The sequence below is a fragment of the Anabas testudineus genome, chromosome 3 (assembly GCF_900324465.2).
Source record: "Anabas testudineus chromosome 3, fAnaTes1.2, whole genome shotgun sequence".
Lineage (NCBI taxonomy): Eukaryota > Metazoa > Chordata > Actinopteri > Anabantiformes > Anabantidae > Anabas > Anabas testudineus.
In genome coordinates, this window is record NC_046612.1 from 10,185,117 (window position 1) to 10,211,433 (window position 26,317).

General features: G+C 38.2%; 5 protein-coding genes across 7 annotated transcripts; 4 read left to right on the top strand and 1 right to left on the bottom strand.

Annotated features, from left to right (window-relative positions):
* The first annotated feature begins 106 nt into the window (after positions 1-106).
* LOC113173956 (60S acidic ribosomal protein P2-like) lies at positions 107-2,874 on the top strand. Its single transcript, XM_026377561.1, has 5 exons — positions 107-178; positions 956-1,079; positions 1,167-1,215; positions 2,155-2,253; positions 2,761-2,874. The coding sequence occupies exons 2-5, from the start codon at positions 957-959 to the stop codon at positions 2,835-2,837; spliced, it is 348 nt and encodes a 115-aa protein (XP_026233346.1). The 5' UTR covers positions 107-178; position 956; the 3' UTR covers positions 2,838-2,874.
* A 2,586-nt stretch (positions 2,875-5,460) lies between these two features.
* On the top strand, positions 5,461-10,242 carry LOC113174233 (ferritin, heavy subunit). Its single transcript, XM_026378030.1, has 5 exons — positions 5,461-5,754; positions 6,936-7,041; positions 7,916-8,062; positions 8,369-8,494; positions 9,788-10,242. Exons 2-5 carry the CDS (start codon positions 6,940-6,942, stop codon positions 9,944-9,946), a joined length of 534 nt encoding a protein of 177 aa, XP_026233815.1. The 5' UTR covers positions 5,461-5,754; positions 6,936-6,939; the 3' UTR covers positions 9,947-10,242.
* A 204-nt stretch (positions 10,243-10,446) lies between these two features.
* Positions 10,447-13,471, bottom strand: mcee (methylmalonyl CoA epimerase). 2 transcript variants are annotated; one of them, XM_026378031.1, is made up of 3 exons: positions 13,395-13,471; positions 12,409-12,749; positions 10,447-11,435 (listed from the first exon to the last, which is right to left on the bottom strand). In XM_026378031.1, exons 1-3 carry the CDS (start codon positions 13,420-13,422, stop codon positions 11,283-11,285), a joined length of 522 nt encoding a protein of 173 aa, XP_026233816.1. In that variant the 5' UTR covers positions 13,423-13,471; the 3' UTR covers positions 10,447-11,282. The 2 variants fall into 2 exon arrangements, with proteins under 2 accessions (XP_026233816.1, XP_026233817.1); XM_026378032.1 differs by having other exon boundaries at positions 12,409-12,743; positions 13,395-13,437.
* Positions 13,472-13,485: 14 nt separating this feature from the next.
* Positions 13,486-19,029, top strand: mphosph10 (M-phase phosphoprotein 10 (U3 small nucleolar ribonucleoprotein)). Its single transcript, XM_026378034.1, has 11 exons — positions 13,486-13,598; positions 14,581-15,244; positions 15,325-15,506; positions 15,611-15,773; positions 16,966-17,107; positions 17,289-17,356; positions 17,456-17,593; positions 17,681-17,791; positions 18,138-18,245; positions 18,336-18,566; positions 18,786-19,029. Exons 1-11 carry the CDS (start codon positions 13,513-13,515, stop codon positions 18,933-18,935), a joined length of 2,043 nt encoding a protein of 680 aa, XP_026233819.1. The 5' UTR covers positions 13,486-13,512; the 3' UTR covers positions 18,936-19,029.
* A 682-nt stretch (positions 19,030-19,711) lies between these two features.
* Positions 19,712-25,296, top strand: ist1 (IST1 factor associated with ESCRT-III). Of its 2 annotated transcripts, none has more exons than XM_026378823.1 (10): positions 19,712-19,828; positions 20,404-20,504; positions 20,643-20,823; positions 20,937-21,024; positions 21,159-21,242; positions 21,329-21,439; positions 21,524-21,712; positions 22,257-22,358; positions 22,862-22,907; positions 23,410-25,296. In XM_026378823.1, the coding sequence occupies exons 2-10, from the start codon at positions 20,417-20,419 to the stop codon at positions 23,574-23,576; spliced, it is 1,056 nt and encodes a 351-aa protein (XP_026234608.1). In that variant the 5' UTR covers positions 19,712-19,828; positions 20,404-20,416; the 3' UTR covers positions 23,577-25,296. The 2 variants fall into 2 exon arrangements, with proteins under 2 accessions (XP_026234608.1, XP_026234609.1); XM_026378824.1 differs by having other exon boundaries at positions 22,901-22,907.
* The last annotated feature ends 1,021 nt before the right edge of the window (positions 25,297-26,317 follow it).

A 26,317-nucleotide genomic window follows, 5' to 3' on the forward strand; every position in this document is an offset into this window, starting at 1 on the left:
GATGTTGTAAAGGCCACTGCCAGATGTGCTCCGGGCCAGCAGGTGTCGCCTCTGCGCGTCTTGTTCTGCGTCGTCCACGAAGAAGAAGCGAGGTTTCTTCCGTTTTCGTTCAGTGACGTAACTTCCTTTCTGTCTGCGCCAACCTCGACGTGAACACGCGTTCGACTGTATAGCTCAAGTAAGTAGGTTATTATAATGTAATTAATGCAATAATGAGTGTGAAAGTTAATATAGTGTCACTATAAATAAGTAATATTCCCATATCTGTAATTCAAAATCCACAAAGAGCGGAATCTCTGCAGTATTCACTTGTTTTAAGCGTCGCAGCGTTTAGCTACGTTAGCTAATGTTAGCAACACGCTGTCACATGGGTGAAAAAAAGTGTTAATCCGAATAAATGTTATTATATTTCACTATAGAAATTGCTTCAGACTTTTGAAGCTGCAGTTGCTAGTTTACAAACTCAAATGATGTTTGAATTAGGATGACGGGCAGGAAAAGCAGCACTTTTCCTGCCCGGAGCTTAAGTATTGACTTAAAATTGACCTGCTAATCGTTTAGCTCAAATCACTTGAACATCAAAATCTTGTTAATGTAGTTGTTTAGTGATGGTCTATATACATATAGTAAGTTTATATACATACAGTAGGTTTTATGCACACTGTCCTCCTGCATACAGATGGTATTTAATATCTTTATTTCTGCTAAAATGTGAGATGAATCCTAAATGTGTTCAAATAGTGTAAAAGACACTAAGACCTAATGCTCTTTTTCTATTACTACACAAAAAGACAATATGTTAAATTTTTGCCATTCTTCTTCTAAGAATGGCGGATCATACCGTTTTTGCCTTTATTTGGAAATACAATCATTTTAAATACAGCCGATCTTATACATGTCTTTGTGTCAGCATCAACACATCTGCTCATAGTTTGAATGTTGATGGTTGTTGCAGGATGCGTTACGTTGCTGCTTACTTGCTCGCTGCCCTGGGAGGCAATGACAACCCAGAGGCCAAGGACATCAAGAAGATCCTGGACAGTGTTGGCATTGAAGCCGAGGACACACGTCTGGACAAGGTACAAATTAGTCCACTTGTCATTTTCCCTACTTTTGTAGCTTCGGTTTTACACATGGCTGATCACTAATTTGATCATTCTCAACAGGTCATCTCTGAGCTTAAGGGCAAGAATGTGAATGACGTGATCGCCACAGGTGAGTTTTGCCACTACTGTTTGTCCGTGTCTGTATGTGGTGATTATTAGTCTCTCAATTAAAACTGTAAAGGGATTGTTTTAATGTGGAAACAAACTCTCTGAAATTCTTAAATTACATGAACAGAACACTCATTTGAACTTAACAAATCAACTTATAAATAACTTTATTGTCCCCAAAGGATAATTATTTTTGTAGCAGCACAACAGCACATGACACAGAGAAAACAGTCAACATAGAGTATGTAGTGGAAGGGGGGGCACTTTCATCACCCTCTTCTCTCTCAGTTCACCATACTGAACTGTGTTTGTATCTCTAGGTTCTGGCTTGTGGCTGCCTAAAGAGAACTGAAAGGCAGTACATGAAAGTCAGAGTGTAGGAGATGGGAGCTGTCAGACAGCACTGACTGTATCTTGTTCAGCAGCTGCTTAAGGGAGTTCCAATGATTTTGCTACAAACTTAAACAATCCCGTTTAATGAACTTTTCTTTAAAAATCGTTAAGATTTTGATTTCTGGACATCCTAAAATTCCTGTCAACTCATTATCAGTTTAGACCATGAACACAACAAGCTGGTGAAGGTGACCGAACAGCCTGTGAATAAGAATTGTTTGTATATGGAGTTTTCTTTATCTGGATGTATCTCTCACACTTCAGTATTTTTGGACATATACTGGTGCTTTAACATATTTTCCATAAAGCGGTTATAATAGACAAGCAGGCAGACAGCCAGTGTTCACTTAACTAAACCTGAAAATGATGTCAGTATAATCAATTTAAAACTAGAATAGACCATTTTTATGGTAATATGATTTGAATAAAACTACCAGATTAATTCTAATCATATCCACATACAGTTTGTAACCTCTGTCTTGTTTTTGACTGCTGAGTGTCAGTGTTATTGCCTGTACTTAATGTCTGCCAACTCGTCTCTTCTCAGGTTACAGTAAGCTGGCCAGCGTGCCTGCAGGTGGTGCCGTAGCTGTTGCCAGTTCTGCAGCTGCTGGTTCAGGTGGAGCCGCAGCCCCCGCAGCTGCAGGTGAGAATTGCAGCTTAGCACCTTGCTTGTCAGCATCCGTGACGCCTGGCACAGAATGCCTTTGTCCTTGTATGTTAATATGACATGTAGCCAAATCGGAGAGATCATAAAATGCCAAAGGGCATAATTCAACCCAACTGTATGAGAATGTACATAGGTGCAGTTCAGGCAACTATTGTAGAATTGTTTTCATTTGTGGGATGCTTTGGCTAAGTTTTTAAGTTTTGTAATTACGGAGAAGGTGATGCCATAATTTGCACATTCATGAAGAAAGCAATTGTGACTTCCCATTAATACTTATTAGTAGTAAGTATTCACCTTAGTAAAGGTTGACAGGGATTTCTTCTGAGTTAGTTTAGTGACTTCAGAATAGTAGCACATAAGAATTTAATATAGCACAAATCACAGTTTGACTGAAGCGGCCTAACGATCTGAAGAAACATCCTTCATTTGTTCAACACATCAGGAATATAGCAAGAAATAATGTTTTTTCTTTTCTTTTCACAGCTGAGGAGAAGAAGGAAGAGAAGAAAGAAGAGTCCGAGGAGTCTGATGACGACATGGGATTCGGCCTGTTCGATTAAACTTTTTCAAAAGATGAATAAAGTTTTTAAAAGACTCTGAGTCCTGTGTTATTGCAGAATATTCTTTCAGTAAACAGTTATTGATCTCTAGATGGGTATAGAAGTTTTTTAGCAGATCGTTTTTTAATGTATATTTAAGTTATTATAAACTGCTATATTTTCTAGAATACTCAAAAGCAATATAGTTGACTAGTCTGTCTGTAAACGTGTTGCAGGACACCAGAGCATCTGCCAAACTACTACATTGACTTTCTCAAAAGTGGTGTAATTGACCTGTGTGATCAGCAGGTGGCGCAGTTGAGTTTTCCATCATACTCAGTAGAATGAGGCTGTTTGTTGTTTTCTTGAATACATCTCCGGTGTTTTTATGTCAGCATCTGTTTAAAAGTATCGTCGACGACGGCACCGCACGGTGGACATGCCAGTACCTGTATTAGTTACTGCATCACTTTAAAAAACAGCCGTGGTTTCTGGTGAACAGCTGGTGCACCTGCGCCGGCACGTAGGCGTCAGCTGCGGGGAGCGCATCATGTGATGAATAAGGTCACAGACACAAACAGGATTTGAAACAACACAAGAAATAATGATTCGCTATTAACGCCTGGAGTCAAACTCGACGGCGATAACTACAGGGATCTGATCCGTGAGGATATCAATACTTCTCTCAGATGAGATGGGGAGGATATTTATCAGGGTTAAGCTGCTTTCTGTGGCAGCTCAGTGGTGAAGCTCAAGGCCTAAATTATATATAATAATCTATGTCTTAGATTCAGGAAGATATACTTCAAAGTTTGAATATAAACAATGCTAGGTCATTTTAAAATGATTGTGACAGCATTGAGATTTGTATAAATCAGTTATAAAGGTGTAAATGGTTCAAAATGTGATCGCTTATTATTTTAAAAAGTATCTGACTAACCAGATAACTGGTGAGCAAAGATAAAACATGAACTTGTTTCAGGTTCAGAGGCCTAAAGATAGAAATCTTTCTATATCCACTCTCATTAGGTTCAAGAGTCAACACCCTAGATGTCAATGATTTACAGAAGTATCATAACCAGCAGTAAATAGGTTGAGCTGCCTAAAGATCCATCCCTTCGTATACTGTCTGAGAGGTCAGACGTTCCCTTAAAGAGACTCTTCCCCATTAAATGACCTCCACCCTAAGTTAGACACATTGCAGCATCATGTGCACAAGTTGTTTGGTTGTTTGATTATCAGAGCAACACCCGTTTTAAAGTGTTTTGTAGTCTGATGTTGCAAAATGTCTTACAAAGCCATTTTAATCCTAGAATGACTACTATAGAAAAAAATGTGCCCACAGTGACACAGACAAACTTCCAAAGTTAACCCAGAGTCTAACTTCTTTGTATGTGTACAATGTAAGCAGGGCATCTATACTACATTGAAACTGATAAACCTGGCACAGTTCCCCACTTTGTCTACTTGATAATCTCATCTTACAAGCAACAGAACAAACTAATTGTGAAATTTTATCGAGGCACTAAGTCATATCCTGCTGTGTGACCGGTTACTAAAATTGTTGCTAAATCCCCAATTTTCTTTAATTTGCTAGTGTCACAAGGAAAAAAAAACAGCAGCACTGACTCATGTGTCATGTGTTTGTTGTTTTTTGACTTGATACCTGTCTGACCCTCAAATGCTTTTAAGTTCCCTGCAAAAAAGACGTTCTTCAACCTTTCACATGAAAAAGTTACAGCAATTAGTCATTCCAGTATGAGATGGATTCTGATTCATTAGAAAAGTAAAGAATAAATCCTTATTTACATTTTCTTCACCATTGTCACTAAATAGTGATGTGTTGTTCAAGGATAAACAATGTTTATATGAAGCAGTAACGCTAATGTTAGTTTTTCTTAACAACAACATACATTTAAATGAAAAGGGTTGAAGTAGTCAATTTGCTAAAAGGCTCATATGACATATTATTATTATTATTACTACAGGGTTATTATAATTTTAATAATTAGTCCAATTTTATAATTTTTCTTTTCTTCATAGATTATAATGTAAGTAAAAATATAATGTGGCTGGTCGAGGTGGAGCTAGTTTTAATGCTTGTTATACTGTTGTAAAGTTATAAATAAATATTGTATTATAGATGTAACTGGTCATGGTGAGATAACATATAGTGGTAGAATTACATTTACCCAAACAATGTACTCAGTCTGTTTCTACTTGTAGTCCAGTACATTTAGGAAGAAAATAGTTTTTACTCCATTACAATTGAGACCTACAGTTAGCCTACTTAGGTCTATAATTATTATTATTATTATACAGAAAATATACAGTAATATAAATAAAATTATAAAACACACTGCATTGGTAAAGACTGTAAAGTTCCCAAACATTTTGGCTTTCGACCTGTCACAGCTTCTATTTGGGCTTCCTTGCACCTTGAACAGTAAAATACCGCTTACACGTTAATTGATTAGTCTTAAGGATATAATTTATAAATATTATCATCTACCTAGTTACTGTCCACCACCATCAACGAACCCTGTTAGGACTAAAAGTAAAACGTGGCTCCAGCGTGCGCTCATTGCGCAGACTCCGTGCCGCTCCCGCCTCCGCGCGGTGACGTCACGGTCGTTACCATTATCTACGGACGCTCAGGCCCGGTCAGTCGCTCGCTCGTTATCGGACAGTGAAGGTTACCTGCTTCAACAGTGCTTGAACGGAAACCTTTTAACTGTCTACAACAACCCAGGACGCGAAAAGATCACTCAGCTTTTCATTGGCAACATCATCATCATCATCAGTTTTCACTCACCTTAAAATATTCGCTAGCTCCTTTTTTTCTAAACACTTTTAGCTTGACAGCTAACAACTAGCTAGCTAACTGTTTGTTTTGCTAATTTGACCTCCTCCCAATAAGACCTGCCACTGACTTAAGGTAAGATTTATTTTCCATTTTATATTTGTTTTTGCTTGTCGGCCGCTGTCTGATCCACACCGACAGTCGTGTTAATGTTTGTGTACCTTCAGTGTAGTAAAACCTTTAGTAGAAACGTTACTACTGCGGTTGTTTGTCTTCTTGCCACCGTCGCCAATGTGGCTTTGGCGCAGTTGGTTCTTCATCCTCTGCGCAATGTCTTAAGCGCCAAGAGCTCCAGACGACAGTGGATTACATAATAAATGTAATATCTCTCGGGATCTGTTCCTCACAACATTGAACTTACGAACCAAATATTATGATGGTCATATTTGTTATTTCATATAACCATCGTAACTTCAGTCGTCCACGTTCGTACCATCATGCGATGTTTGGCACATGCGTATTAGTTGTGTTATTTAAATGTTTTTAAAATAAAAAAACAGTTATGTTTATTATTTATTTTCTTCAGGGAGTTATTAGCGTTGACTGGAGTGACAGAAAAGGCGTTACACAACAAAACACAGCCGTGTCAAGCAGAATAACACACCGTTAACATAACGCATTGGTCTGGCACAAATCTTCTGTTTCCATAGTCTAAAATAATTATATTGTATTTAAGTATAAGTATGTAGCACTTATTAAAGTGACTGGGAGTGGGATCAAACGCGAGAACTTATTTTCTTATTATTCCACAGAAAACCATTTTGGAAAAAAAAGGTTTTCATGGCTTTACCTTGGGCTTAGTGAAACCCCTATGAACATTTTTCACATTTTAATGTTGTTAGAGAACTGACTGGGTAATTGATTACTATTCTGCCTAAAACATAATAAAAATAAGTCCCAGTTCATTGTTTTTGTTATGATCTCCGTTGTTGAGACCCAAATTTACATCATAAAGAATGTCTAATACAGTAATAACAATCAAACATATGCAAGTTTCACGTTTAACAGTGTATTTGGACATAAATTAGACTACAAGAAATACCGTTTTATAGTTATAGGACTACATGAAATAAATATTTTGTTGATTAGTTATAAATCATTAACCTTGACAAATATCAAAGTGATTTGTCTAACCTACAGTAAAAAACCCATATATATTCAATTTATAATAATTTAACACAAATGGTCAATTTCAAGCTCGATTCTTTTGATATTTACTTTTTGGTCTAATAAGGATTTTGTTTGCTGTGTTTCAGAACAATGACTTCCCAGGTGAGACAGAATTTCCACCAGGACTGCGAGGCTGCAATCAACAGGCAGATCAACCTGGAGCTGTATGCCTCCTATGTCTACCTGTCTATGGTGAGAGTTCAGTAAATGGAGAGAACAGTATTCAAGTGATTAAAAAAAAAAAGGAGTTGAGTGTGCAAAGATAAGTGGGAAATACCCAGGGTAGAAGTGTAAGTAGATACGGTCAGTGTAAAGGGAAGAGTGTATACCCACTTTACTGGCGGCAGTTATTATAGAGAAGTGATTGTTATTAACTAGGCTGCATTTCTGTTAATGTAACTGCTGCGCTGGTTGGCTTGGTTTGTATTCTCATGTACCGTCCAAGTGTGAGTAGTGTGCCAACATTCTGCAGATGGATGAAAAAATGACGTGGGACATAGTTGCAAGGATGACTACCGCAATCATAAATTACAGCTACTATCAGAGTAGCCATCTTAACCTACTAAAAGTGAAAGACTATTTCAGTTTGATATCATGGGTTTGAAATGAGGTTAAGCGAGTTTTGCGTGACTAGGTAATAAAACAAAGGGTGAAGTTCGTTTTGAGATTATGTACAGAGAGTGGGCACTGAGTGCATAAATGTGCTTCACTCCACACGTGTCACCTATTGATCCCACACAACTGCAAAATATAATGGGGGGGTTTCTTTAAATATGTAAATTCTAATTTTTAACACTCTCTACTCCCTAGTCATTGTAATTTCTATTTACTTACTTACCTATTTAATAACTATTTATTAATACTATTGTTACTGTAACTTTATTTACATATATGTTGAATGAAAGCTGTTGAACTATGTTAATATGTATATTACACTCTACCCAACATGGTTGTTTTGAGCTGTGTGAAACTGTGGGTATTTTGACCACATTTCAGGAACTTTTTTGTTTCACCTGAAGGAAACAGATCATTATGAAAAACACATTCTCTTTTTTCCTCGTAACAGTCTTACTACTTTGACCGGGATGATCAGGCATTGCCCAACTTTGCCAAGTTCTTCCGTCATCAGTCGCACGAGGAGCGTGAGCATGCTGAGAAGCTAATGAAACTGCAGAACCAGAGGGGGGGACGGATCTTCCTACAAGATATCAGGGTATGATTTAATGTGTGTTTGAAGAATAAACGTATATTTTAATGTGTGTTTTAACTTTTGATCGCTGGGTGTGAGATTATTTTCTGGGCTATCGTGAGGCCCATATTGGGAGGGCATCATCAGGTCAAAAGATACGGAGGGCGTGTGTGTGCTGTGCTGTTTATCTTTTACACACAAGCAAACACAACCCCCAGCGCTTGAGTAAAACGTTAAACTGCAAACTTTTAACTAATCTCAAGTTTGCTATCTGGGTCAGGTCATGGACCACCTACCTCTAACGTTTTCCTGACCTGCTTCTTATTGCAGAAGCCAGAGAGGGATGAGTGGGGCAGTGGTGTTGAGGCTCTTGAATGTTCCCTGCAACTTGAGAAGAGCGTGAACCAGTCTCTGCTGGACTTGCACAAGCTCTGCTCTGACCACAATGATCCACATGTAAGTATTAAACTGTGGCTTGACATTTATCATTTTATTTGTAGAAAACACCTAGCCCAAATTCTCAAACCTAAAGTAAGTATTTTTGAAATGTAAATCAGCTAATCTAGTCTGAACTAGGTTTTGAACTAGATTACACCTTATATACCCCACAGTATGGGCCATTGTAGACTTGTTAAAATACTTAGATCTGAGAACAAGCACTTAAAACAAATACATTAGTTGTATACCTGTACTTCAGTGTAATAGAAATAGGCCAACATCTATCAGTTTAATGCGACTGATATGGCATTTTAAACAGTACAGTTGAGCTACACTGCCCGTCCAAAAAAAAGTCACCACCTGGATTGAACTAAGCAAATGGGTAGAAGCCTCCCACTGGATAATAAGTGCATGGTTGCATCTGGTAACAAGTTATTTAACCCTTACTAGTGCAGTGAGTAGCTTCTCATTTCTTAAACATCTATGTCTGAGGACAAAAGAAAACATCTAATGAGATTGATGAAACTGCTAAAACTGGGTTAAGAACTGTCCAATGGAAGAAGGTCATGTGGTCTGATGAGTCCAGATTTATCCTGTTCCAGAGTCATGGGATCATCAGGGTAAGGACAGAGGTGAGCGAAGTGATGCACCCATCATGCCTAGTGCCTACAGTACAAGCCTGTGGGGGCAGTGCTATGATCTGGGGTTGCTGCAGTTGGTCAAGTCTAGGTACAGCAATGTTATATGCTCAAAGAATGAGGTCAGCTGACTACCTGAATATAGTGAATGACCAGCTTATTCCATCAGTGGATTTTTTTCTTCCCTGATGGGGGCATATTCTAAGATGACAATGTCAGGGTCAGGATTCATTGGGCTCAAATTGTGCAAGAGTAGTTTAGGGAGCATGACGCATCATTTTCACACATGGATTGGCCACCACAGAATCCAGACTGTAACCCCACTGAGAGTTTTTGGGATGTGCTGGAGAAGACTTTGCACAGTGGTCCGACTTTCACATCAATACAAGATCTTGCCAAAAAATGATGCAACTCTGGACAGGAATAAATGTTATGACATTACAGAGGCTTATTGAAACGATGCCATGGTGAATGTGTGCTGCAATCACAGTTAAAAGCAGTTCAACTAAATATTTTGACTTTGTTTTGGACGAGCAGTGTATGTTAGTCAAACTGTTTGAGGACTAAACCCCACAAAACACTGACACCAGCAGAATATAATCATAACCAAAATGTCTTAGACCTCATGTACCCCTGTGCTTTAATTGTTATTAATTTTATCTTTTTGTTTCAGTTGTGCGACTTCATTGAGACTCACTACCTGGATGAGCAGGTGAAGTCCATCAAAGAACTGGCAGACTGGGTGTCCAACCTGCGTCGCATGGGTGCTCCTCAAAATGGCATGGCCGAATACCTGTTTGATAAACACACCCTGGGCAAAGAAAGCAGCTAAATTCCTCCAGAATAAATTTAAAAACGCTTCTATATATGTATATTTGTATCTTGCTCCTAAAAGTATGAAGCCATCTGCATGGTACTGGCTAGTCATTTAAACCTCTATTATGTTATTATTGCTGTTTTCACCCACATTAGACTTAACTTCTTTAGACTCCTGTGAGCTATTGCATTCAAAGGACACTCTTGTATGATACGCTTAGCTTTCTGTTATCGGCCCATGTCATTTCCATACATTTGCTGTGTTTTATGCCAAGAGCTGTTAAACAAACCAAATAAATCAAACCCTCTGGATTCTGTCTGGTGTCTAAACTAAATTAGAATTGGCTAAATTAAGCTCAGAATAAATAAATGGTTATTGTACTAACGTTCTGTTTCACTTCTGTTACCAGAAAAAAAAAACAGAACTAGGCAGTAGGCTAACACCTGCAGTAAAATTTTACAGGAAGTGTAAAACAACAGGGGAACGCTGTGTTTTCAATCTCTGCAAATGAAATGTTACTGGAGATATTGCTGTTTTTATTTCTTTAACACAGTGGAGAAAATGATCACTTTATCTAAAAGAGAAGAACAACATGAGTGCAATTTTCCACTGTGCTCGTGCTAATTAGAAAATTCCCCAAAAATTGTAATTTAGTAAGTTCCTTCATGTGACAATAACTTGTAAGTCATGGGTTTATGTCTCCACATTTACGTGGTCATTTGTGTCAGATTAGTTCCTGAACTCAAGAACTTCTTCAATGTAAATGCCAGTTGTAAAAAAATTCCAGTATGTTTCTTATGAAGGGTTACACAACCATGTCATTTCAACAAACGTCAAAGGAATTTGCAATGAAATGTGGATGAGTAGATGTGAATCATAACCTCCCTAACAACACATTTGTTTTTGTTCATGGAAACAAACAAAACACTGGCACTAGAAACCATATGCAAAACTTTCCTGCGTATAAGAAGTTATAGATGCAAGAAAATGTGCCTGGATGTTGAATGAATGATGTCCGTTACACACATGAATGATTTTGGATTTTGGCCAGTTTTACTGCACTATTAGACATACTGTGTCCCGTTTCCTATTTTGGTTTCACCTGAAAAACACAAAGTTTCATATATATAGGAAGTGTGCCACCCCAAAAGTTAAACAAGTAACAATAAAATCTGACATGTTCTTCAAAACATGCATTAAGTTCCTGATCACACATATTAGGAAACTGAGAAAAGACACCAAGCTAGAAGAAAAACTGTGAGGCACCTTTGTGAAATGTTTTATAATCAACATGTGTATTCATAACAGTGGGATTGATACAAGTGGATTAAACTCAGTCACACTGAGGTGTTCATGCTTCCTCAAGCTCCACCAGCACACCGTCACAGTCTTTAGGATGGAGAAACATCACTGGTTTCCCATGAGCACCAATTCGGGGCTCTGCTGACAGAGTCCTGATGTTTTTTGCTTTCAGGTCGGCTATCGCAGCGTTTATGTCGTCTACCTGCAGCAAAAGGAAAAATGTCAGGTTGATACAAACTTTATCATGCTGTCTTTAAATGCACAGTAAAGTAAGAAATACAGAAAATAGACTGTATTTACTGTATTGGCAACTTTGTGTCTTGGCCATTTAAGAGAGAATTTAAGAGGTTAAACTAAGGTGCTTTTAAAAAAGAAACTAGCCAGTGCTCTCTAGTGGACAAACTATGAAACACTGACACTCTACTAATGGCTCACTACATTTCTTTGACATTGTACCATCACAGGATCTATTTACCAATAACTATATGTCTGTAGTAAGCTAATAGTGGCTGACCTACTGGTTGGACTCTTGATTAAATTATAATTTCTAGCTTCCACTTAAACTGAAAATAACCTGCTCTAAGCACATTAGGTGTGGAAACAGTCTTCAGCTAAAAAGTAAAAGCTGGCGATTAGTTCAATCCATAATTATAAAGTTAGATAATGATCACTGTTGGACAGTTCCACCCATCAAACAGAGGTCTTTCTAATGATGAATTAAGCATTATTAGTGCCATCAGGGTCCTGGTGTTGGCCTTGTTCACTGAAGACACGTTGACATGTCACAGAAGGAAAAGCACAGGTTAAATAATGAAGTGAATGATGGCTGAGCTCTGTTCAGCTGCCTCAGTTTCAGGTTGCTGGTATTGTGCATGCTGGCTCGGTGTCACGCTGTCTCAGCTTACCGTGACATTCACTGACAACAGAGCCATCATTAATGCAAGACCTGTGCATTTCCTGGTATTGCAAGTCAAACTGGATGCTGTGAAAAGGACACGTTGTGCACACTGTCTCACTTTGACACATGAATGGAACAAAGTGTCATTATTATTTATACTTTGTCAATAATAAGTTCTGTTCATGCTGTGTAAAAGTGGGTCCTACAACATACTGAAAAGGTGTACCTAAAAACGTGGCCTCTTATTGGGGTTGATATGGCATAATATCGATCTCACCTCAATACAAATGTGGTGCATCCCTCCAGACTTGTTCTTCTGTAAGAAACCAGCAATTGGACTCTTCTCCCCCAGAGGATGAAGCAGCTCCAGCTTAGTGTTGCCAAGCTCTACAAACACTGTGTAGACGCCATGCTCAGGCAGCGGCACCTTGTCACTTACTGTGGCCCCCAGCACATCCCGATAAAGAGCTGTGGCCTTCTCCATGTCAGGGACAGCAATTGCAACGTGGTTCAGCCTTCCCAGTTTCCACAGTGATCCAGGGATGCCTTGATGGAGGGAAGCTGTTGTTGCATGTGCCCGCAGGAGCGTGAGATGAGCGCATCTGGAAAGGCCTGCCACTGAATATACAGAAACAATATTAGATCATTTGCAGCTATTGCATGGAAATATGATTTTATATTTTCCCTTCAAGAAGCTTCAGGATTTAAAAACACCTCCTTCCACACGGTGAACCCAACATATGGCTGCATAACGTCATCATATTGACATATATTAGCTGTCTTGTACATTGTTGTACATATTTCGGTATTTTTGTAACCTCCATTTCAAATAAACGTGTGTGGGTCTGAAACACAGTCTATAGAGATCTTTATATACAGTCCATCGTTAGTATTTAGGACTTGAAGAAGAACCCAAGAGGAAAACATCTGCACATTGGTGAATTTGAGGCTGAAATGTGATTACGACAGGAACATAGTAAATAACGTTCTCAAGTTATCTTTTAAATGCATTCAGATAACATTTTAACATAACATAACAAATACAGTCTCTTTTAGACACCAAACACTAAACCTGCACTCAAACGCTGCAGCAACTCAAACAACACACACAGTAGTTCATCACCGCTACGGTCTCTGACTCTGGTTATAAGGAAGTTGACCAGATGGCCGTACTGCTATCTGCAATTACTGAATAGTTACAAGATTTACACAGACGTGTGTTTGGTGATCAAGTTTGTCCAGTGATTATTGGCACAAACCAACCTGCAACCTTCAGCACGGCCGACGCCATATTGGTACCCCGGAACCAAACTGCAGCGGAAGAGTTTCTCGGTGAGCCTGTTTACCTGCGACACGAGCAGCCACACATGTGAGGGGAACGATGGCTAGTGGAGATTTGTGTAGCGTGCTGGAGGAATGTGTGAAGAAAATAAATGCTAACACAGCACAGCCGGAGAACTTTCTAAGGCAAGTGTTTTCTGTGTGTATGTCTGTGGTGTTGCTGAAGCATAAAGTTAAATGTTGTTGTAATGTCGTTTTTACTTGTTCCAAAAGAAGAGGAACGTTAGCTAACTGTTAGCCAAAGCTAACTGCACAGACATCTAGTTTAAACACTGAGACACAAACACAAACTGCTGCTGCTCACATCTTATATACTATAAGGTCATTATTTATCAAGTTATTTTACAGAGTCAGTAGTAATAGGTAGTATAGGTAGTAACAGTAGTATAGGCACTCACATATTATACTTGAGTTCACGTTAAATACAAATTAACTAATACAAACTAATGCTAGTAAAGTAATAGCTAACTTTATTTAGGAACTGTCGATAGGACGTCTGTTTCAGTGGTGTCATGACAAAATGGTTAAAAACGAGAATGATCAAACACAATAAAACGTGAGACCGTTTAGTACAAACTGCAAAATGTAGTGTAATCTAATGTAGTCCTGACACACAAACGGAAGGAAAACACAGACCTGCTAGAAGGTTAGAAAGTTAAAATCTCTGGAATTAATGAAATGTTCACTACAAATGTGATCCAATCAATTGTTAAGCAGAAATAGATGAAAGACTCAAAAGTCGACATACTCTTAGACACCTATGTGGAATAACTACAGTGCTTTTTTTATTAGTTAATAAAATTGTATTACTGCTTATGATAGAAGTGGAAGTGAATAAAACAAAGATGTTTTGAAAGGAAATCTTTAAATATTATTACTGCTTATAAACTAAATCAATTTCCCTAACGCAGTAGTTGTTGTTACCAGTGTAACAATGTCATGAATATATTACTTATTGTTTGCTTAATACTTACTTACTTACTTTACTGACAACAGCTAGTGCTGTACCCAACTTAAAGGATGAAACACACACACACACACAAAGAAAAACACTATTGCTTTTAATAATACACCAAGTTTGACAGATTGTATGTTTTCACCTCTGCAGCCTTCAAGATGGAGTGGCAGCAGACTTTACTGCTCTCACAAAGACCCTGTATGACCTCCATAAAGCTGAGGAACCTGCAGATTATAAAGGGAGCCCCTTGGCTCAGCTGATGGTGGAAAACTTTGATGAAGAGCAGATCTGGCAAGAGCTTGAGTTGCAGAATAATGCTGTACTGAAACACTTTAAAACTGCCATCGACGAGGCGTTGTCAGATGAGACATTAACATTGCTGGTGGAGGAGGAAGAGGAGTATGATGATGAAGAGGAGGATGGTGAAAATGTTAATGAGGAGGAAGAAGAAGAAGAAGAAGAGGAGGCACCCTCCAGACAGTCTGAGAAAGTGGCCGAGAAGGCTGAGGATGATTACACAGATGAGGACTCTGATTTAGATTTTGATGTGGATGCTCTGGAGAAGCGAGAGAAACAGAAGAAGGAGACTAAATGGAAAGGCTCCAAAACAAAAGTGGTTCCTTCTGAGGTTGATGATAAGTTCTTCAAACTGTCAGAGATGGAGACGTTTCTTGATGAAATGGACAAGCGGGAGGGAAAGGATGGAAAGGAAGATAACGATGACGTAGATTATTTTCAGGACCTACCCTCTGATGAGGATGATGATCTTGACCTAGATGAAATAATATCTTCCAAAAAGCAAAAGAAAAACATTGTATGTATTTTATCATTTGTTTTGACCTTTTCTCTGATGGTACAGAATGTAGGAAATATATTATTTTTTAATATTGACAGGTAAAAAGCTCCAGGAATCTCAAATACAAGGACTTCTTTGATGCTGTGGATCGTGAAGCAGCTGAAACAGATGACCAGTCAGATGGTGAGGACGACAGCATGGATGAAAGCCAGGAAGAAGGTGAAAGAGAAATAGATGACGAGGAAGATGATATTGATAGTGAAGAGGATGGTGACGATGAGTAAGTGTGATTAAAGTTATGTAAGGCCTTTTAATTATGTGTGGGAGAAACACATTTGATTCATCATGATTTATTGTGGCATTTGTGTGTTTACCATTTGCCAGGCATGAGGAGACAAGTCGGTCCAAAGCATCTCGTAAGAAAGTGACTTTTGACCTCTCTGGGGATGAAGACAGTGAGGGAGAGGACATGGAGGACATTTTTGGAGGCAAAACGCCGAGCTCGAAATCTGAATCAAAGTCATCATTTGAGAAACGGCAAGAAAAGGTAACAATGTTTAAAATGAGTAACTTCATTTGGCAGAAGTTTTTCTGTTTAGCAATTTCATTAGGAAAACTAATGTGAGAACTCCTTACCAGGTGAAGGAACAAGGTCAGTATGTTAGCCTGAAAATATGGGAACCCTTAATGGCACTACTTAGGGTTCCCTGGAGGCTGTGCACATGAAAAGTTATTGCACTAAAAAGGCAAAGTGCAATTCAGGATGTTGATCTGTTCCGGATATGTTTAGTTCGTTATACAGGATTGATGGTGAAAACACGTCATATTGTTGGAGCCTCTTTATAACTTGGTTTTAAGTAAATGGTTTAAATATTTAATCTTGCCTTTAAGGTGGATGGAGAAACTTGGTCATAAAATGTTGAAAAAAATTTTTTCATTTCTATTGAAATGAAAGTCCTATCTACTGTACATTTCTAAATCTGAAATGTACAGTCTTAGACAAAATTGTTAATATCCTTCATTTGAAGAAAGATAAACCTCTCTAAGATGTCAAATCCTTTAAGTTTTCTAAAACACATTTTAATTCATAAGATTTCTGGCTTAGTGTAATAATTAAAAGTTATAGCTTTTTATTGTTTCTATAGGGTTTTTTTTTTTTTTTTTTTTTAAACAATAAAGTTTTTTCTGGTTATATGATGGCAGATATTTGGCACCTGGTACAAGAGAAAGCAGTTGAGAGCAGCTGGTATCTGAGATTACTTGGAAAATACAAGGACAGAATACTGTTCGGATTGTTTTTGTGGTTGTATTTAACTTTTTAACCTTTTTCTCGATTGCACAACAAAGGGAACATTATTTATGACTGATTTGATATAAGAAACATTTAGACTCTTTCAGTTTTTCTTAGTTTATTAAACAAATACGATATGATGATTGAGAGGCAGTCAAAAAGACTGCTGATTTATTCAATGTGAAAAACTTATAAACTCTCAAAAGAAATGTGAATAAAAATGAACATTTGGTCAACAGACCATCAGCAGCACCACTCAGCTGTGGGTTAGTTTGACTATGAATATTTCTTGGTTAGAATCACTGCGTTTCTCCAATTAACAGATGCTTCACATCTCACTGGTACCTGCAACAACACAGCACCACCACCGTGACCACTTGTGCCCTATTAATGCTTTGGTCTGAATGCCTGTTAATCATTATTAAGTACCTTTTATTGCAACCTGCAGATGTCTGCAAAGATCGAGGAGCTAGAGAAAGCGGCTCTAGCAGAGAAGCCCTGGCAGTTGTCGGGAGAGGCGACAGCACAGATTCGTCCAGAGAACAGCATGCTAGAGGAAGATGTGGAGTTTGAACAGGCATCCAGGATGGGTGTGTACTGCTGAGTGTTTGTGTGTTTTAATCATACCTTGGCAAATAATGGTATGTTATATTGGATTGCTTTAACTAATCACACCAGTGTTATGTTTATATTGTTTAATTGAGTAGTATAAATGGCAAGAATATCTTTCTGTGTGCTGTTTTAAATCAGCGGTATGATTTTATCTTTTAGCACCTGCTGTCACAGAGGAAACCACACTACAGCTTGAAGACATCATTAAACAGAGAATTAAAGACCAGGTTAGTCATAAAAAGGTTATTTTATATACTCTGAAAATTTGAAGCTGTTTTATTGTGGACTGATTATAACCGTGTGCCTTTCACTTGTGTTGCTTTAAGGCATTTGATGATGTGGTCCGCAAAGAGAAACCCAAAGAGGAGGTGTTTGAATACAAGAAGAGGCTAACATTGGACCATGAGAAGAGCAAGCAGAGTCTAGCTGAAATCTATGAGCAAGAATACCTCAAGCAGAACCAGGTTTGACTTTTGTCTTGTTTTAACTGCTACTCTGAGAAGGACCTGTGCTGCAGCCATTTTTTTTGTTTGTTTTTTTTCCTACTTCAGCAAAAGACAGAAGAGGAGGAGAACCCAGCCCATGTAGAAATTCAGAAGCTAATGGACACACTCTTCCTGAAATTAGATGCTCTGTCCAACTTCCACTTCACACCTAAACCTGTAAGCTTTGCACAATAGCATCAATATGTCTAACATAATGAAACTGTCATTTGAAGAACTGTCATTGTTATTGATTACAGGCTTATTTAACTTTTAAAGGAACTTTTATGTAGGATTTTTTTTTCTGTGGGTCAAACTCTGCCATTGTCATTTTCAATGTAATCTAGGATAATCTAGGATCCTACAAATGTTTTTATACATATTACGTAAATATGTAAAATTCCATCACCTTGTGTATATTAATAATAAATCTAAACAGATAAAATACTTTTGATGAGATGATGCAGTTGAATGAATATTCAGTGCAGATAATCAAAAGCACATTCATCTTGCTCTTTGTCCACAGCCTGTTCCTGAAGTTAAAGTGGTGTCTAACTTGCCATCAATTACAATGGAAGAGGTGGCTCCAGTCGGCACCAGTGATGCTACAATGCTTGCTCCAGAAGAAATCAAGGTTTGACATCAATCTATGTTCAAACATTTATTCTTATCTTGGTATATTTAGTCACACAGCCTGTCTAATTAAACCCTCCTTTAACCAAAGGAGAAGTACAAAGCAGGAGACTTACTGGGTGATACAGAGAAGACGTCAACAGACAAGAAGCGCGAGAGACGCCACAAGAAGAAGGTGAAGAGCCTAAAGATCAAGGAAAAAGAAAAGAGACAGAAACTAAAAGAGGCCAGTAAAACTGGAGAGAACAAAAAGCAATCGAAGGCCGAAGTCACAGAAAACCTGAAGAAACTCACAAAAGGAGGCAAAGCCACGATACTCAAGGTAAGAGCTTTGTCGTGGAGTATTTTATTTAGTATCTGATTGAATCAACAAAAAGCTTAGATTAATTAAAGAATAGAATCTGTTACGTTGTTTATGTTGTTTATGTCACAAACTAGGTAATATATTTTAAGTATTTAAAGAGATGGCTCAGTGTTACCACCTACCACTACCACCACCCAGAAAATGCTTGTTAAATAGTATGTTGTTCCTCTGTTTCAGGATGAAGGAAAGGATAAGGCTCTGCGCTCCTCTCAAGCTTTCTTCTCTCAGCTGCAGGACCAAGTCAAAAGTCAGATCAAAAGTGCAAAGGATCAGTCTTCTAAGAAGAAGAAACACAAAGAGGTTTCTGTCAGCAAACTCAAGTTGTAATAAATGTGATGATTTGTTCTGTAAGATCATTTTATTGTACAGATTCTTTTTTATGAAAAAACTGCAATATAATAAATCTCAAACTCATACCGAAGTGAATCCTGATATGCGAATCATTGTGTCAAATGTTATTCTGGTTTATTTATTATTGTTTCTAAGGGAATACGTTGTCACAAATAAAAGTTTAGGTAGCAGCACTCACATACTGTAATACAAAAGTGTAAATATAACCCCTACAGCAAACTATTAAAAATGAGCCTTTAGATGTTAATGCACTGCTACCTTTTAGTTCATGAACTTAATAGAGGAAAAAATGTGGTATGTACAAAGATTTGGTCACCTTACTCAGTATTGTGACATACTGTTCATTGCGGTTGTAGTCAGGTGAGAGTATTTTTAGTATTTTGCTATTCTCACCTGGAGGGAAAGGGATTTAGTTTTATTTACATGTACATTTATGTCAGAAATCACATTTGCCCAGGTTGATAAACCCTGCTATGAAGAAATCATATCAAAACACATTTTTAATTAATATAAAATATCCATAAGTTAAAATTAATACAAGATGAGTGTAAATAAGATAAATGGTACACTCAGCTTTTCTATTATGTAATGAGAAACTAATTGTATAAGTGAGATTCCAAATATATATTTATTGAACGCTATAAAAAGCAGAAGGTTTCACGTTTTGAGGTCTGTGTTTGAAGAATAGTTGCTTGAGTCACCTGCTGGTTTTCACCTGCTGGTTTTCACCTGTTTGACAGAAAGCTCAAGCCCCGCCCACTAGGAAAAGTCCCATAACGTCACTACAGATCATCACGGAAGTGAACGAGGCGACGAAACAAGACAGAAACACAAACAAGTTGGTGTTGACGTTCGACTAAGACTTACCGGTAAGTTGATATCGCCCTGAAATCAGCGTATTATTAGTCAAACCACCTCAATGTAATGTTATTTGATCTATTTGTTTTGCTTTAGCTAGCTTTGAGCGAGAGCTAGGTAGCTAGCGCAAACGATACCAGAAGACTGCTAACAAAGCAAAAGCTAGCTCACTGTCAGATCTGACAACAGACTGGTTTGGGTTTTTAAACATGTATGTATTAATGTCGTTTACTATACGTGTGGAAAAAATGGAAATGAAATGGTTTATATGGTAACGCCTAAAGAAACGTTAGCACGGCTAAGGTAGTGTCGTTAGCTGTCCGATTCACCAGGCTAAAGCTAACAGTTTCGGGTCGTTTGAACGTGTAACGCTCAATTACGTAGTTTCACTAACAAGTTAACGTAATGTTTTAGCGGCGTGTTTTGTATTTGGAGTAAATCTGCGGAGTCATTGTAATTTCGATGGGTTGGTCATTCTCACATGACTGAGTGACTCACTGCATCGGAGGTGGGACGAGTTTAGATGGACAGTGTTGGTGAGTTTCGGTAGGATAGCTATCATCATCTCCTGCTTTTCTATCCACAGGTAGTTTACCATCATGCTGGGAGGAGGATTCAAAGCAGAGAGGTTAAGAGTCAACCTCCGGCTGGTCATCAACAGACTCAAACTCCTTGAGAAAAAGAAAAGTGAGTTCTGGGTTAAACACCAACACTGTGCTCCTGTAGTTGAAGTAGGCGCTTGTTTGCAAGACAAATGCCTTTCTGTTCCTCCCTGTAATGACATTTTACTTTTTCCTCTCTTCAACTCACAAATATAAAATAAAGCTGAGCTTGCGCAAAAGGCGAGGAAGGAGATTGCCGATTATCTGTCATCCGGAAAAGATGAGCGGGCACGGATCCGTGTGGAGCACATCATTAGAGAGGACTATCTGGTAGAAGCCATGGAGATCCTGGAGCTTTACTGCGACCTGCTGCTGGCTCGCTTTGGCCTCATTCAGTCTATGAAGTAAGTACAGAAGTACTGAGCATACTGTTGTGCAGGTACATGAATGGTTAACATTAACCCTTTGTCTGTCATACTGCTCTTTCTTAAATACCTTTTTCTGTTTCTCCCAACAGGGAACTGGATCCAGGCTTACAGGAAGCCGTGTCCACGCTCATCTGGGCAGCACCTCGTCTCCAGTCAGAGGTGTCAGAACTAAAGATTGTAAGCACAGCCCAACTTTACATGCATACATATGTAGTGCTGGTAGTATTTCCAGCAGTACGAAATATGGAAAATGCTCTATTTAATTTTATCAGGTCTGTCTTGACAGCCTTATCTCCAAATGTATCTTTTAGGTGTCTGAACAGCTTTGTGCAAAATATAGCAAGGAGTATGGCAAGCTGTGCAGGACAAACCAGATTGGCACAGTCAATGACAGGGTAGGATTTTTTACACTGTTCAACAAATCATGCACCATTAGGGTGGTAGATTATTAATAGCATCTAATCAAATAATCTATTTATAGCTGATGCACAAACTCAGTGTGGAGGCCCCACCCAAGATTTTGGTGGAGCGTTACCTGATAGAGATTGCCAAGAACTATAATGTGCCATATGAACCTGACGCCATGGTCCGGGTGAGTGTCTACAATCAATTATCACTTAGTATGATGACGTCATGCATTCCATCTATTTACCTAACCACCTGTATCCCTGGACAGCCTGAGGTGTGTCCTGGAGAGGAGGCAGACCTGATTGACGTAGACAATGACAAGAAGTCTGGTGGAGGAGGAGGTGGTGGAGGTTTTTCTGCTCCTCCTGCTGCTGTTATGCCTATGGCCATGCCCATGCCCATGCATATGCCCATGCCTATGCCAACAGCTTTCAACTATCCACCTCCCAAAGGAGCTGTAAGATGTTTTCTTTTTAAAAAAAAATAGATCCAGTTTTGTCTTTATATAACCTCTCCTTAAAAAAAGATAACTATGGTAATGTATGTGTTTCTTATGAGTAAGGACAGTTCATGCAAAAATTTCATCAACAGCACTGTGTTTTTTCAGTTTTATATGAAAGCTGCTCTTCGAGAGAACGGTGGCTTGTTCCTAGTTGGTTGCTTTGTGTGATTTGAATTGGCATACATTTTACAGACTACATTTTAAACATTTTATTTTGAAGTGAACCTAGATTTTTTTCAACATTTTAAACAATTGAAATATCATCATTATGGCCATTGCTGATTATTGAGCTGAAGACGATTATTGTGACAATATGATGATATGACCGGCAATGTGTGAGAAAAATATAATTTGACACAATCATATGAAAAAATTGGATATTTGTTCTGAAAGGAAATGCACGTTTTCATCCTTTGAGTGGCATGAAAGAGATGAGGATTATGAGTTTGCAGTAGTGACCTGTCTTCTTCAGACTTACCTACTTGTTATTTTCCTTCAGGAGCCGTTTAATGGTCCTGTTGGAACCTACAACAACTTCCAGCATCCCATGGGAGCAGGGCAGCCTCCTCAGCTGCCCACTTCTCCCCCTACATATGAATCTGTAAGTGAACGAGCACCTCCCATCCATGCCCCCTTCCTGTTCCCACAGATGGACAGACGGACAGGGCAGGGCACCACTCAGGGAAGAGCAGTTTGTTTGCAGTTTTGTCTGTCCTCTACACTTTTGAACTACTTCTCAGATAAGGCCCGAACTTTACTTTATTCCCATAGATATAGGTAGCATGAAGTAACTACTAACTATGATCAGTATAACTTGATCTTAACATGGTAATGTGATCTGTTGCTCTGAGTGGGATTGACATGAGCACCAAGTGCATTTTGCAGCAAGCTTAGGTTAACTAAGTTCTAAAACCTGTATTTGTGTCACATACTAAAGGTGCTGGTTTCTCAAAAATCCACTGCAGTTTTTCCTTTTTATTCTTTTTACTATTTTGCTTTGCAACAGTATTGTTGATTAATTTTCAATACTAACACAACACATGTAATGTTTTAGTTCAGGAAGAAAGATATACATGATCCCTAACACATTTTCCTTGTGTTTAGATTGACGACATAATTGAGAAACCTTCTGTTCCTTCTCAGGTTCTAGGTGAGTTTTCCTAAGAATCACAAACAGTCAAAAAATGAGGCTAGTGCTATCTTATATTTTTGTAATTGTATACAAGTATACAGTTGAAAGACTACAACCAACAGTGGGTTTGTTTGTCTTGTACGTTCTGAATAAAAGTAAATAAAAGATTACAGATTCAAGTAGTTCAGTAGATTTTATTTTTTAATAATTACCAAAAAATTTAGTTTCCAGCAGATGATGCCCAAAATATAGGTAAAGTAAATTGTATAATTGTATGTTTTGGACAATATTGCAGTTCTGTGGCACAGAGGATTCAAATCAGACTTACTCATGCTAATAGTTTCATCTCTCATGGAAGATCAGCATTTCTACATGCCACTATTTAAATTGTCTGTAGAGTAGTTCTGCTTTCTGACATTGTGTTATTATTTGTGTACATTTTTGTGAGTAAAACAATCCGCCATGTTGTATCTTTCACTATTGTTGTATAAGCTGCTTCATACCATGTGTTACTCTCCAGGTCCTGGCCCTTCATCCCAGGTATATGACAACAATGCTCTCCCAGAACTCCCCTCCGTTCCAGACACACTCCCCACATCCTCCCTCGGTGGAAAAACCAACACGTCAGATGACATCGACTTTGATGATTTAACACGGCGGTTTGAGGAGCTGAAAAAGAAAACCTAAATGATATATCCCTGGTTCATTCGCGCATACATGTACACACACAGAACATATTCAAGGCTCTGAATCAGATTTCCATAATTCTCCCCTTTTCACAGTGAAGTCATCTTCAGGTATCCATACATGTATTACTTACCTCATGTATATGAACATGACTAGCTTACTGAGGGTGTGGTTGCTCACTCCACCTTGTTAGTTAGGAGGAATTTCATTTCTTTTGGCACTACCAGTGTAACCACGTTTTAATTTCTTTGTATGTAAGAATTTATATAAATTCTTACATACAATCATGTGAGTGATGACCGTTGTTGTTTTCATTTAAGGTCACACCAACTTTTAACTTTACCCATTTGTCTGTGTAAGAGTCTGCTTAATCATACCTAGATTTTATTAGTTTCTTTTCCCAAGGTTGAGGGTTTGAATAATACTTTGAGTATACAGTATGCCTTGATTCTGCTTTGCACATGCTGTGTTGCTGTGATATTTCCTACTGTCACTCACTCCTGTCTCAGACCAGTCAAACAAGCTCAACAGGTAGCCGCAGTTGTTGAAGAGTTGGCATTCACTGTAACAAAGTCATGAGGCTGCAGCACCATACTATTTTTTATTTTTTTCACCAAGTTATTGTGATCAACAGAAGCCATATTTTTTGTGTCTTGGGCAGTCATGCAGTTTTGTCGCTGTGGAAATGAGTTTTGAAAAGCTCCTAATTCACTAAGGTTGAAGTCCTCCGTGGAAAACTCTTTGCCAAACCTGTTCTGTTAAAAGGACAGTGGGGCACAGATGCAAATTAAACCAGTGTATGGACATCTGTAGTATAATACCATTACATTGATATAGATAGACCTATTTCCATGTATGATTTAACTGTACAGCAAGAAGAGGTAGTCAGGTGGTGTTTAATATTTGATAAATCTGTTTTTATATACATTATCTCCAAATAAAGTTTTTTTTTGCCCTTTTGAATGTCACCAAATACCTGCACTTTTTAGTATTAAAGTTCTTGATTTAAAACTAGAATATGTGCAGACAACGCAGTCACACAACAGCCTAATTTGATTGATTAAAGTACCCCCCAGAGGTAATAGGTTTGTGTTCTCTTCTGTGATCTTGTGTGCATGTGACTTATATTGTATGTGCACCGCTGCATTTGCCTTAGTTACCATCTCTCATCAGAGGCCTTTCCAGTCTGGATGAGACTCATGTTACGTGTGTCGAGTCTCAGTTGATTAGATTACACTTTGCTATGTTTGCTTTACCTGTAAACAGTTCTCTAAAACCTGCTGATTTGACGTGTGTATCAGAAGGAAAGACGTGTCTCCACTGGCAACAGGTGTGAATGTTTCTGCTTCAGAAATAGGAGTGGGGGGGGGTTGATGTTGCTGCAACCTAACCACACCCAGCTTGCATGGCAAATGGACAGTGGCCTTGAATAACATGGTCCCGCTATCTTTGGAAAGCCCCTTGAAAAGCTTTCCAACTGGCTAATGGACACTGTTTATTAATATGTTTTACAGTTGTTGGAGAAGGTAGAGAGAGATTATTAACACTACAGAACTGTGATCTGCTCACTGTCTTTTCTATGTTAGACTGTTCTTTTCTTCTAAACTTGAGACACAACATTGAGTCTCGTTGCTACGAAGAAACAGGAGTTTTTCCATTGTATACTAAATTAAAAATTTAATAAAAGGTTGTTTGGAACTGGGTGTTGGTAAGGATTTTACACTATTTGTTTTTATTGTTTGTGATACTTTGTCTTCTCTGTAATGTCCAACAGTAACCAGCAGAGGTCATCAATGCAACAGTAAAGAGTTATTCCTGAAGAGAAATGTGCTTTAGTACCACTAAACCAAACTAAACTTTATAGATGAAGTGAATTATATATAGAGCTGAGTGGGTTCATCTTTATGCATCTTATTAGTTCTGCCTTGACTATGTCTCAAATTGTTGCAGGGCATTTTATCTGCTCCCTTGGTTTCTTTAAAAGGGCACAAATAAAATGAAAGTTATTGTAATGTAGTAGATCCGCTCAAAAGTAAGTTGGTGATTTATGTATTAGTCTTTTTTTCCCTTTAAAGAGTTTTCATTAAGTATTAAATCTGAGTTAAAAGTGTCTGTTTTACATAATCCACCACAGAGTTGGGATTGAAATTTAGTGTTTGCTGAATAGTGATTTTTCTGACTGCGCAGGACATTAGATAAAATTCCAACATTCCTTCAAATCTCTGATTACATTAAATCAATTCATGAGCAATAGCTAAATCTTATTATAGCTGTTTCCATTGGCTTTTTAACAATAATTGAAGTCAATAATTTATATATTTAAACCTGTGTTCACGGCCAATATATCTGATTGTACGATCCTAACAGCTTCAGGTTCGTGTTTTATCTGCTGTACCAAAAGCAAAAAGCTGGTTTTGCTGCTTTTCTTCACGTCTTTGTGTGATTTCCCCAGGTGCCTAGAAAAATCGGAGCAACCTGACTCTGAAAGACTTGACTGACAAAACTGTTCATTTTTAGCTTGATGTCCTCCCTTTTTACTCTGGAAGGAGTGAATCAGTCAATTACTGTGGCATGAATGTGGGTCAAGCTATGCTGCTGTTTGTGTAACAGAAGAAAAGCAGCAACTTTTTCCAAAAGTGCACACAGTCAGATATTTAGTCAGTGATTATTGTGTATATTGACAGTATGTTTTCAGTAAATTAAAACATAGTTGTAGCTTTAGAATTACATGGTTAAAACAA